Below are 12,502 nucleotides of genomic sequence, written 5' to 3'. Positions count from 1 at the left end.
GTACCCTGGCCCAGCATTCCTGTGTCCACAGCTGGCTAGAACAATCCCCCTACCTGGGGCCATGCCCTCCTGCATGCCACAATGCTGCTGGGCCCCACAGTGGGCATCTGTGTTTGAGACCCTGAGCAATGGCCACCAGAGGCTGCCCAGTTGGAGGGTGTTATCTCTAACCTCTGAGCGCCCCAAAACTTCCAAGTTCTTCAGAGATAAGAACTGTCTCACCGCCATCCCAACTGGGGAGACAAGGGCCTGGAAGAATGTCAATCCACCTTTATTGGAGGAAACGCTGTACTGTAACTGTTTAAATAACTCGTGCCCTGCCCCACCCAGTGCCCGGTGGGCTCAAACGATCATCTCCAGCTGCCGGGCATACTCGATGACCTGTTTGGCCAGTTCCGTGGAGGGAATGGTGGTGTCTTCTGGCTTCTGCTGCTGGCTGGCAAAACTGTAGTAGTTGTTGGGGCCCAGGACCCACCCTCGCTGCAAGAAGGGAAGGAATACAGGTGGGTAGGGTGATCACAAAGGCACCATCTCCACCCCGGGGAGCCAGCACCTGCCCATGTGTGCCATGCTCTCTTCTCACCAAACCTACTCTACCCCAACGACTCTTTGCAAGTAACTTCCCCTCTCTGTGCCTCAGTTTCTCTGTGTTGAGATTGGGACCGTAATTACATACCTCTCTGGGTCGACTGTGAGGATTCAGTGAATCAGCACCTTTAAAGTGCTGAGAACAGGTTTGGCCAGAGTGATCTCTCAGTCTCAGCTGTCACCATCACTCAAATGCAATTTCACCTTTTTGTTTTTTCCCCAGTTTCACTCTTGTTGCCCAGGCTGGAGTGCAATGGCGTCATCTCAGCTCACTGCAACCTCTGCCTCCTGGGTTCAAGCGATTCTTCTGCCTCAGCCTCCCAAGTAGCTGGGATTATAGGCACCCACCACCATGTCCGGCTAATTTTGTGTATTTTTTAGTAGGGTCGGGGTTTCTCCATGTTGGCCAGGCTGGTCTTGAACTCCTGACTTCAGATGATCCTCCCACCTGGCCTCCCAAAGTGAGCTGAGGTGAGAGGATCCACCTTAGTGGATGTGTGCCACCGTGCCCAGCCCAATTTTACCTTCCACAGCCTGGTCCTGGTCCTCCTCCTGCAGCACCAAGCATTGTTCATGCTAAAATGCCTGAGACTAAATGAAGCAAAGTGTTGCAGAAAAAGCTGCCGCCGCTAAGAAATTCTTATAAAGACAGCGCCTGCCTCCAGCTGGTGTCAGGTGCTAAGCTCATCCCATGTATTAAGCTCCAGCCTCATTCTGTGGATAGAGAAACTGATGCTCAGAGAGCTTTGGTGGCTTGCCTAGAGTCACACAGTTGAACTTAAACTTGGGCAGTCTTATTCCAGTGTCCCTCTAGGCTACCCCACAGTTGTGACTGCACCCCTTGGTCCCACGGCCCCTTGCCCTGCACCCCAGCCACCTTCTTGGCATAGTCTGTCATCTTTTTGGGTGTGTTGAAGAAGAGGATCCGCGTGGCCTCAGTGAAAAGGATTTTCTCATAGGCCTTCTCGATGCACCCAGCAATCTCATCCCTGGGGGAAGACGCGAAACTCCTCATTACTGAGCATCAACAACCTCCTAGGCCCTGTCCCCCCCACCGAGACCTGCTCCATGTCAGCTCTGACCCTGGAGTTCAGCACTGATGGCAGAAATATGTGAGGGGGCCTGTTCCATTCATCAAGGCTCAGAGGGGGAGAAACTTGACCAGACTCGCAAAGCAAGCAAGAGCCACAGGGGATCCCCACCAACATCTCTGACTCCTGGGCCCATGCTCTGAATCCCACTCCCAGCCACAGGATTTCAGGTCTGAAACCCAGCTTGGGAGTCACATGAGGGCATCTCTTCACATAACACCCTTCACCAGGGTGCTGCACCCTGCTTCATAGATCCTGAGGGGGTTCCTTGTACCCATCAAGAGGCATCATGAACAACACTGAAGCAAAAAAAAGAGCGAGGCATGAAGTCACTGTAGTGGGGGAGGGGCTTAGCTCTGGGGAAAAGCCAGTGACTGGGAGGAGTGCCTCCCACATCTCTTAGGCCAGGTGGTGGGTAGTGGGTACTGGCTACCACTCCTCACTTGAGTGTCTCTGGGCTTGCCTTTGCCACATAAAGAATGGTGCTCTGCCCGAGTGAACCAGCTCGGCCACCACTCCGATACCCTTTTACTCCTCAAGGGATTTGTGTATCACATCTGCCTGCCCATGTGATGTCGCTTGTGCACACAGCAACCCAAGGGGCTGCTGGGATTTGGTGACCCCATTCTAGAGAAGGGAAAACTGAGGGTTCCACAGTTTTGGTGACCTGAGGTGAAGTCTCATGACTCACTGGATGGGCATCTGGGATGGAAGACGGGCTAAGACAGGCAGCACAGTCCATGCCTGCTGAATCAAGCCCATGCTTGGGCTGGACACAGGTAACCACGCATCTCAGCAGCCAAGGGTGGTGAGTGAGATGAGGGCTATTATCCACAATCCCACGCCCAGGCCCAATTCACTGAAAAGAAGTACTGAGGTGCTAGGAGCATGAGAAACACGCCTAGCCTACCCAGACAACCATGGCTGGAATGAGATTCAGACTCAGAGCTGTCTGACTCAAGCCCAAGTTCCTTCCAAACCCCACGGGCCCAGGCCTACCACGCACCTGATAGTGTCCAGCAGGATGTCGATGAAGAAGGTATAGCTCTCGGCGGGGATGTTTCCCTTAGCCAGGAACACCTTGTTGTAGCTGCCCTCCATCAGGTACTGCAGAGGCCGGGAAGGGGGAGACGAGAGTCAAGAGGAGGCTGCACGGGGCCTCCCTGTGTGGGCCTCATCAACTCCCAGTGCCCCTGTGAGCCCCAAGCTGCCAGACACCCTTTGCCACACAGCCACACAGCCACACCCCTTCCCTGGATACCCCCCATTCCAGAAAGCCCTTGCTGGTTTATACACACACACACTCACATACTCTCTCTCTCCCTTCCTCCTTCCTTCTTTCCCTCACTTCCCCCAAGCCTGCTCTGGGGTGGCATCACATTATCTCATCTACTTCCAATTATCCATCTATTCTCCAGGACAGATACAGGGCTGGCTCCACTCCAGGCTCATCCCTGTACACCTGTGCCCGAACTGTGCTGCCCGCCCTAACTGCCCTCTCTCCCACCCTCTCCCCACTGACCAAATCTTCCAATGAGATGTCAACTCCAGGAACAACTTCCTAACCTTAGGTCTAAGGCTTTGCCGTGGCCCTGCTCACTTTGTTCTAAAAACACTGTCTTCTCAGCTGTCCCTAGACAGACATGGTGCTGCCTTAGGACACCTGGACTGGCTGGTCCCTCTGCCTGGCTGTCCACAGGGTTCAGTTCCTCACCCTTTTTTTTAAATTGCATTTTATTGCATGTTTTGAGGTACATGTGAAGAACTTGCAAGATAGTTGCATAGGTACACACGTGGCAGTGTGATTTGCTGCCTTCCTCCCTTTCACTTATATCTGGCATTTCTCCCCATGCTATCTCTCCCCAATTCCCCACCCCCCGCTGTCCCTCCCCTATTTCCCCCCAACAGACCCCAGTGTGTGGTGCTCCCCTCCCTGTGTCCATGTGTTCTCATTGTTCAACACCCGCCTATGAGTGAGAACATGTGGTCACCCTTTTCTCTTTTTAAAAAACATTTGTTTTTACTTATTTTTTAAATACAGATAGAATCTCACTGTCACCCAGGCTGGAATACAGTAGTGCGATCACTGCTCACTGCAGCCTTGAACTCCTGGGCTCAACCAGTCCTCCTGCCTCAGCCTCCCAAAGTGCTAGGATTACAGACATAAGCCAGTTCCTCACCCTTTTCAAGTCTTTCCCCAATTTCACCTTTTCAGCGAGGCCTTCTGACTCCCCGAGTAACTGTCACCCCTGCCCCTACCTCTCCACCGTCCTTCCTTTTCCCCACAGCACTCAGCATCTGACAGACCGCACAGACCACTCACTCTCTGGGCTTACTATCTGCTTCTGCCCTCAGTGTCACCACCACAAGATCATGGATTTCATCTGCTTGGCTCACTGCACAGTCTGACAACCTACCACAGCGCCAGGCACACAGCGGGACTATTTGATGGGCAAACAAGAAGATGAGTCCGTGGGTGGAAAGATGGGTGAACCCTGGCCACCCCCTCAGGAAAGCCCTCCTAAGGCCACCCGTGCACCAGCCCCTCTGGCTAGGCCCTCCCCTGCCCCTTGCTGTCTCACTTGCTCCAGGGACACAGGGTGCTTGATGTAGACATTGGTCTGGATGTCCTTGGCAGGCAGCCGCTCCAACTCCGTGTGAAACTCAGCCACCCGGTTCTGGGACAGCAGGAAGAGGAGGTTGAGGCCCAAGAGCTGGTGCATGTAGGCTGACTCGGGGAGCTGCTCCCTGTGGACCGGAGAAGGAGGATTTAGGGACCTAGCAAGCCCTCTACCCCCCGGCTTTAGGCATTCTCACCTCTGCCCCAGGCATCTCCCTGAAGAGGTATCAAGTCTTGGGTTTTCATATGAGGAAACTGTGGCCCAACGATGCCTGAATAATTCACTTATAAGTCATATTGACCCACGTGAGTGACCTCACTTCAGTGAAATGACAGCCTCAGTTTCCCAAAGCGTAAACTGCGTATCACCACAGTATCTTTTTTTTTTGAGATGGAGTTGTTGCCCAAGATTGTGAGTGGCACAATATTGGCTCACCTCCCTTTCCTGGGTTCATGTGATTCTCCTGCCTCAGCCTCCCAAGTAGCTGGGACTACAGATGTGCACCACCACGCCCAGCTGATATTTTGTATTTTTTTTAAAAGACGGGGTCTCACTATGTTGCCCAGGCTGGAGTGCAGTGGCTATTCACAGGGGCAGTCCCACTACTGATCAGCACGGGAGTTTTGACCTGCTCCATTTCCGACCTGGGCTGGTTCACCCCTCCTTAGGCAACCTAATGGTTCCCCACTCCCAGGAGGTCACCATATTGATGCCAAACTTAGTGTGGACACCTGATCGGCATAGTGCACTACAGCCCAGAACTCCTGGGCTCAAGCGATCCTCCAGCCTCAGCCTTCCGAGTAGCTGGGACTATAGGCATGCACCACTGTGCCTGGCATATTTTGTATTTTTTAGTAAAGATAGGGTTTCATTGTGCTAGCCAGGATGGTCTCAATCTCCTGACCTCATGATCCGCCTGCCTTGGCCTCCCAAAGTGCCAGTTACAGGTGTGAGCCACCGTGCCCGGCCCTTTTTAAAATTCTGAGACAGGGTCTTGCTCTGCCATACAGGCTCACTGCAGCCTCAACTTCCCATGCTCAAGCCGTCCTCCCACCTCAGACTCCCAAGTAGCTGGGACTACAGGCACACATCACTATGCCCAGCTAATTTTTTTGTTGTTTTTTTGTGTGTGTGTAGTGACAGGATTTTGCCATATTGGCCAAGCAGGTCTGGAACTCTGGGGCTCAAGTGATCCTCCTGTCTCAGCCTACCAAACTGCTGGGATGACAGGCATGCACCATCATGCCCGGCTTCACAGTACCCATTTTGTAGAGACGGGTTGAATGAACAAAGGTTAAGTGAATTATATGATTCAACCCAGGCAGAGTGATTAAAACAATACCTGGCCCAAATAAACACAAAGTGTCAGCTATAATTGTATTAACAGTCACTGGAGTCAGGTATAATGGCTCAACACCTATAATCCCAACATTCTGGGAGGCCAAGGCAGGAGGATCACTTGTAGCCAGGAGTTTGAGACCAGCCTGGACAAAAAGCAAGACCTATCTCTACAAAAAATTAAAATAAAAGAGCCAGGAGTGGTGGTGTGCACCTGTAGCCCTAGCTACTTGAGAGGCTAAAGCCAGGAGGATCACTTGAGCCCAGGATGTCAAGACTATGGTGAGCCATGACTATACCACTGCACACCAACCTGGGCAATGGAGCAAGACCCTGTCTCCAAAAATAATAAATACATAAATAATCACCAGTCCTTACTTACTCAGGAAACTGAGAGAGGTAAAGTCATTTTCTCAAGCCCTCATAATCAGGAAGTGGCTGAAAGTTTCAAAGCCAGGTTTGTCTGATGTCAAATTCCCAATTGTTAATCTGTGCAGGTATCATTCAGTTATACAGTCAACACATAGCCAGTGAGCCCCTCCTCTGGGCCTGGCCCTGTGGTAGGCAGTGCTAGGACATAGCAGTAACCAAGACAGCTTCAGACTCTGCCTTTAGAAAGCTCACGGTCCAGTGAAAGGGCTGTGGTGGACAGGCACAGGCAGAGGGCTCAGAGCTGGAACCGCACTGGCAGCCACAGGAAAGAACTTGGTCTTGTGCCTGAGGACCGTGGAGAGCCATGGCAGGTTCTGAGCAGGGTATGGACACTGTCAAACTGTAGTGTCACACAATCCTACTTGATGCCAGGGGGGTCCAAGTCAGAGGGGCAAGGATGGGGCCAGGGCAAGTGAAAGGCGATGGCAGCCCCATTGGGCAGAGGGAAGGCAGTGTGGGATGGGTAGGAGGAGGCTGACTAGATCCTATGAGACTGGATCACACAAGCAAAGTCTCAGGATCTCCAAGCCAACCCCCAACCCTGCAGCCACTAAGGACAAAACTAAGCCGGGAGGAGTTCTCAGGTGAAGCAAGAGGACCCAAGTGGCTGGAGCTCCAGAGATAATGGAGCCTCCAGGCAACCACCCCCCAATCGGGGGCAGGGCCCATCCTCACTTGTAATCAAAGTAGTAGCATTTGAGCTGGGCCATGTAGCGCTCAAAGGAGGGGATGTCCTTGCGGAGGATGCTCCACTGGGCCCCGATCTCCAGTATGTCCCCTGTGGGTGACAGAGTGAGCTCTCAGCAGGTGACTGAGGTCCCTTCCCCAGCCACCGCCGCTACCATTCCTGCCATAACCCCCAACTCATCACCACCCACCAACCGCAGTCACACTCACGGGCCAAAATGAGCTGCTGTTTGGTCAACTTGGTCCCTGTGGTTGGCAAGAAGTTGAGCTCCAGAAGGACCAGCTGATGGGGAGGGGAGGCAGGGAAGAAAGAAAAGATGGAAATTCAAATACAGATTACTTACCTGTTCTATGCTTTGGTCTTCCCACCTGGAAAACGGAGCTAACTATCATCATGACTCATGAGGAGTCCCTCCTCATAAAGCACTCAGAACAGGGCCTGAGCACACAACACATGCCCATTTAGGATTACATCACATTACAATTATTAATAGCCCCACTGGGTAAACAAAGTGGGGGGGGACACACTCAGTGCCTGACCCAGTGGAATGACACGGCCGGGGGAACCAGCACGTTCAATTCTTGGCCGATCTTCCCCACGCTCTATTGGGGAAGGGGTAGCTGGGCTATCCCCAAAATCTATAGTTGGGAGGTGGAGGTCCAACTCTCCCCACACAGTTCAGCTCATACATCTGGTCTCAAGCACTCTGAGCCTCGTATTCTTGTTCTCTACCTTTAAGAGTCTTTCTTCTAGGCTCAGCCCTGCCTTCGCAACTAGGCTGTCCCCTCTCCCCAGAGACGTGACCCGAAGCCCCAGATCGCTCACAGCCTAACCCAGCCTGGTCTTAACCACACACCCACTACACAGCCCATCTTTTCAGCCTCATTCTTTTATCACTCCGGGCAGTCCTCATTTCCCACTTGGTCTTGCCTGGAATCCGCCATCAGGAAAAGCCCGAACCCCAATCCTGCCCCTCCGACCAGGTAAGCCTCCGAGCACCAAAAATTTAACCCCTCACTCAGTTCTGCCACCACGAGTCTTTCCATCATTCGCTCACCAGCCCCGCGTAGGTCCATTCCAGTCATCTCTCACTTAAAAAAAAACTGTAGAGACAGAGTCTCGCTTTGTTGTTCAGGCTGATCTGAACTGGCCTCGGCCTCCCAAAGGGCTGCGATTACAGGCGTGAGCCACAGCACCCGGGCCCTCTCTCGCTTCTTGACCCCCTCCGGGCCCGCACCTTGGCTGTTCCAAATCTTTCGCCCCATCGGATCCCCTAGCCCGCCTCAGTCTCGCTGGCACCGAGGTGTCTTCCGTGGCCCGGGACTTGTTTGGGTCTAGACACCTCGTAGCGCCCCCCACCCCCGCAACACTCGGTTTCCTGGGCCTGCCGACGTTACCTTGAGCCGGCCCAGCTCTTCCCCGCATTTGCTAAGATTGGGGCTTTTACGGTTCCACTCGCCCTTGAGTTGCTCGTACATGCCGGCCGCAGCTTGCAGGACAGCGCCCGAAGGCGCCGCAGCCCCAGAGCTCGAGAAGCCGACCGCACCGTTCACCGCCGCGGCCGCCATCTTGCGTGATGAGGCAAACCCACTGCCTGATTTACGGCAGCGCCTCCTACAAACGCTCGCCCGGCGGAAGTGGGGCCGAGAGGTGGAGCCCAAGGCCTGGGGCGGGGCTACAACCTGCCTCCGCCCGCCCCGGGTAGCCCGCGGTGGCTCTCGAGGTGTCGCCCTCGGAGCCCTGCCCTTAATGAACATGTCAGTTGGAGCTCCACCTCTGTCGTCACTCAATATGGTGACCGGAAGTAGGGTTTTGCCCTAAGCGAAAATGACAGCTGTCTCAATGCCATCCACTCCGCCCCCAACCTCACAGTTCCAGTAATAAATATGGCTGCCCTGGCTTCACTCTGTTCGGGACGCTACGTAACAATCGTGGAGGTTTTGCCTTCAGGGCAGCTTTTCCAAGCCAAGAGGGTGGCAATGTCGTGCCATTTGGAAAGCGGTGTTATTCTCATTTTATAGACAGGCTTTGAGAGGCTGGGTAACCTTCCAAAGGACTAACAGCCAGAATGTGTACCTGGGGCTCCCTCTCCCGTCTCTTTCTCAAGGCATCCTTCCTTTTTTTCCCCAAGCTTATACAAATATGAACGAACTCATCAAGTTCTATGGCTTTAAATATATGTGCCGGGTGCGGTGGTTCATGCCTGTAATCCCAGCACTTTGGGAGATTGAGGCGGGCAGATCACACGGTCGAGAGATCGAGACCATACTGGCAAACATAGTGAAACCCTGTCTCTACTAAAATTACGAAAATTAGCTGGGCGTGGTGGCGCACACCTGTAGTCCCAGCTACTCGGGAGGCTGAAATAGGAGAATCGCTTGAACCCAGGAGGCAGAGGTTGCAGGGAGCTGAGATGGCACCACTGCACTTCAGACTGGGTGACAAAGTGAGACTCTGTCTCAAAAAAAAATTATTTAAAATTTTTTGTAGAGACAGGGTTTCACTATACTTCTCAGGCTGGTCTCGAACGCCTAGGCTCAAGCAATCCTCCTGCCTTGAACTTGCAAAGTGTTGGCATTACAGGTGTGAGCCACCATGCCTGGCCAGCATTTTTCTCAAACCTGACTCTCTCTCCACCGTTTAGAATGTCATCTCCATGAAGGCAGGATGGTTTCCTTCACTACTGAATTCCCAGTATCTCAGTGCTTGGCAGATATTAATAGACAGTTAATAAATATTTGTTAGCTGGGCACGGTGTCTCACGCCTGTAATCCCAGCACTTTGGGAGGCCAATTGGGTGGATCACTTGAGGACAAGAGTTAAAGTTCAGCCTGGCCAAGATGGCAAAACCCCGTCTTGACTATAAATACAAAAAGATTAGCATGGTAGTGGGTGCCTGTAATCCCAGCTACTCCTGAGGCTGAGGCAGGAGAATCGCTTGAACCCGGGAGGTAAGAGCTGAGATCATGCCACTGCACTCCAGCCTGGGCAACAGAGCAAGACTCCATCTTTTTTTTTTTTTTTTTTTTTTTTTTTTTTATGAGACGGAGTTTCTCTCTTGTTACCCAGGCTGGAGCGCAATGGCGCGACCTCGGCTCACCGCAACCTCCGCCTCCTGGGTTCAGGCAATTCTCCTGCCTCAGCCTTCTGAGTAGCTGGGATTACAGGCACACGCCACCGTGCCCAGCTAATTTTTTTTTTTTTTGCATTTCTAGTAGAGACGGGGTTTCACCATGTTGACCAGGATGGTCCCGATCTCTTGACCTCGTGATCCACCCACCTCGGCCTCCCAAAGTTCTGGATTACAGGCTTGAGCCACTGCACCCGGCCGCAAGACTCCATCTTAAAAAAAAAAAAATTAGCTGGGTGTGGTGGTGCACACCTATGGTACCAGCTACTCAGTAGGCTGAGGCCGGACAATTGCTTGAGCCCAAGAGGTGGAGGTCACAGTGAGTCAAGATCGCACCACTGCACTCCAGCCTGGGCCATAGAGTGAGATCCTGTTTAAAACAATATATATTGTTTCAAGTATGAGGGGAAACCCAGTCCCAGTCACTCTATCTTGGCTAGAAATGCAGATGGTGGTATTTAAAACACATGTTGACTTGGCTGATACAGGATTATGATACGTTTATCTGGACCATGAGGTGACTCGATAGAATCTTGGTGGTGGAAACATCCTTAGCCAGTAGATCTTACACACGAGTGTTGCCAGCCTTGTTATTGTCAAGTTTCATCAGGATTTTGTGCTACCAACCATGCCTAGTCCATGCCAACCCCTGGTTTATTCCTCCACCCTGACACTCTGGGTGAGCACCAACTAGATACAATCTCATACCTTTCCTCATTCACTCTTTCATTTGTTCATCCATTAATGCTGACTGAATGCCTACCATGCATCAGGGTATTTTTTTACTCGTTTGTTTCCTTCTGCCTTCATACCTCTGTGGATCCTTCGGTCACTATGTATCCATCGAGATCATGGACTGTATAACTAACCTCAGATGGTGAGGGAGTTGTCCTGAGGTCAGAGACTGCACTTAGAGGAGGGCAGAGAATAAAATACTACAGGGAAATGTAGTCCCCAATGTCCGTAGGAGGCTGAACCCTGTGGAAGGTGGGGACTTCTGGATCAAACTGTACCTGAAGCTGATTAACAAAGCCTATAAATTACCATTTTCAGGTAGATGATTTGAGGGAAATATTTGCTATTTGCAACTAAAATAAAAATTCTGACATCTCCAGGGTCCCTTCCTCAAGACATTAGATAGGTGTTGACATTCAAAATATTTAACACTGAACAATCAGAACAGATGGTCAGCTGTAGCAATGGGCCTGATTTGTGGAGGATCCTGCTGGACCACAGGGAGATCTGGAGCACCCTAGGGAGGGGCTCAGCCAACAGGCACACAGAGAAGCCACTATTTAACATGTGGTCTACAAGGTTTTTGATATTTTATTTATTGTTTTGTCTTGTTTTTTTGAGTCAGAGTCTTGGTCTGTTGCCCAGGCTGGAGTGCACTGGTGCAATCTTGGCTCATTGCAACTTCTGCCCCCCAGGTTCAAGGGATTATCCTGCCTCAGCCTCCCAATACCTGGAATTACAGGTAAATAGCACTATGCCCGGCTAAATTTTTTTTATTTTTAGTAACGATGGGGTTACAGGGTTTCACCATGTTGGCCAGGCTGGTCTCAAACTCCTGACCTCAACTATTCTTCCTGCTCCAGCCTCCCAAAATGCTGAGAGTACAGGCATGAGCCACCATGCCTGGCCGGGTTTATGATATTTTAATGTGCAGCTATCTGATACAAACCTTCTGAACTCAGCCAGGCATGGTGGCTCACGCCTGTAGTCCCAGCACTTTGGGAAGCTGAGGTGGGCAGATCATGAGGTCAGGAGATTGAGACCATCCTGGTCAACACGGTGAAACCCTGTTTCTACTAAAAATACAAAAATTAGCATGTGCCTGTAATCCTAGCTACTCGGGAGGCTGAGGCAGGAGACGTGCTTGAACCAGGGAGTCAGAGGCTGCAGTGAGCCAAGATCATGCCACTGCGCTCCAGTTTTCCAACAAGAGCAAAACTCCATCTCAAAAAAAAAACAAAAAAAAACTTCTGAACTGGAGTTCTTAAGAGAACCCACAGCTGGTCCTGAAATCAGGCTTTATTTGAGTCTGAACGAGAAGTAAACATCAAGCAAAACAGAAAAAGAGGCCTGGGCTGGGTGACAGGCACATCTTCAAGATGGGCCTTGTAGGGGAGGCGTGATGGTGGCTGGGGGTGGGGGCAGGTGAGAGGCTAAGGTCATCAACTGTCCCTCCGTGGCTTCCCTGCGTTCAGCCCCATCCTCTTCTATCCTGGAGCTGACAATGGAGCCCGGCCTGGAGTGTCTCAGAGATGACATGCTGGAGATTCCGGAAATGGAGGTGTAGCTGTAGTAGGAGTCTGAGGCAATGAGGTCATTAATCTTCCACCGGAGCATCGTGCAGCCCTGCACCATGAAGGGCAACAGGAGGCAGAAGATGATGTAGAAGATCACCAGGCCCACAATCACGCTGGTCGACACCTGCAGGGAGCAAAGAATGAATAAGGAGCTGGCACATGATAGGTGCACAGTCCATCATCTGGATGGATGTACATGACAGAGGAATGGACAGATGGAGGCATGACGGCTGAAATGAATGAATAGACAGCCCGCTGCACAGGAGGCATTTAGTCAGCATGCCTGGATGAGCAAGTGAAGG

The 12,502-nt window shown here is 51.9% G+C and overlaps 2 protein-coding genes across 16 annotated transcripts in view; both read right to left on the bottom strand.

Annotated features, from left to right (window-relative positions):
• Positions 1-255: 255 nt before the first annotated feature.
• PSMD8 (proteasome 26S subunit, non-ATPase 8) lies at positions 256-8,546 on the bottom strand. 2 transcript variants are annotated; one of them, XM_035287364.3, is made up of 7 exons: positions 8,156-8,546; positions 6,968-7,040; positions 6,746-6,848; positions 4,262-4,427; positions 2,686-2,786; positions 1,466-1,577; positions 256-1,302 (listed from the first exon to the last, which is right to left on the bottom strand). In XM_035287364.3, the coding sequence occupies exons 1-7, from the start codon at positions 8,513-8,515 to the stop codon at positions 1,285-1,287; spliced, it is 933 nt and encodes a 310-aa protein (XP_035143255.1). In that variant the 5' UTR covers positions 8,516-8,546; the 3' UTR covers positions 256-1,284. The 2 variants fall into 2 exon arrangements, with proteins under 2 accessions (XP_035143255.1, XP_002762123.1); XM_002762077.7 differs by having other exon boundaries at positions 256-480.
• A 3,324-nt stretch (positions 8,547-11,870) lies between these two features.
• CATSPERG (catsper channel auxiliary subunit gamma) overlaps positions 11,871-12,502 on the bottom strand; it is a 34,401-nt gene continuing 33,769 nt past the window's right edge. For all 14 annotated transcript variants that reach the window (XR_013530799.1, XM_035284251.3, XM_035284248.3 and 11 more), the window contains one exon: positions 11,871-12,324. Coding sequence is in view for 13 of the 14 variants with exons in the window: in XM_035284251.3 (XP_035140142.2) it covers positions 11,998-12,324 (327 nt within the window). In the remaining variant the exon portion in view is untranslated. The remainder of the gene's footprint in view (positions 12,325-12,502) is intronic.

Source organism: Callithrix jacchus, chromosome 22 (genome assembly GCF_049354715.1).
Source record: "Callithrix jacchus isolate 240 chromosome 22, calJac240_pri, whole genome shotgun sequence".
NCBI classification, from domain to species: Eukaryota; Metazoa; Chordata; class Mammalia; order Primates; family Cebidae; genus Callithrix; species Callithrix jacchus.
This window is presented reverse-complemented; position numbering and strand designations above follow the sequence as displayed.

Coding starts and splice junctions, on each gene's coding strand:
- PSMD8 (XM_002762077.7), bottom strand. CDS start 8,515: ATGTTCATTAAGGGCAGGGCTCCGAGGGCGACACCTCGAGAGCCACCG. Junction 6,849..6,967: donor ACAGCAGCTCATTTTGGCCC/GTGAGTGTGACT, acceptor TGTCACCCACAG/GGGACATACTGGAGATCGGG. Junction 4,428..6,745: donor TGCTACTACTTTGATTACAA/GTGAGGATGGGC, acceptor TCCGGTCCACAG/GGAGCAGCTCCCCGAGTCAG.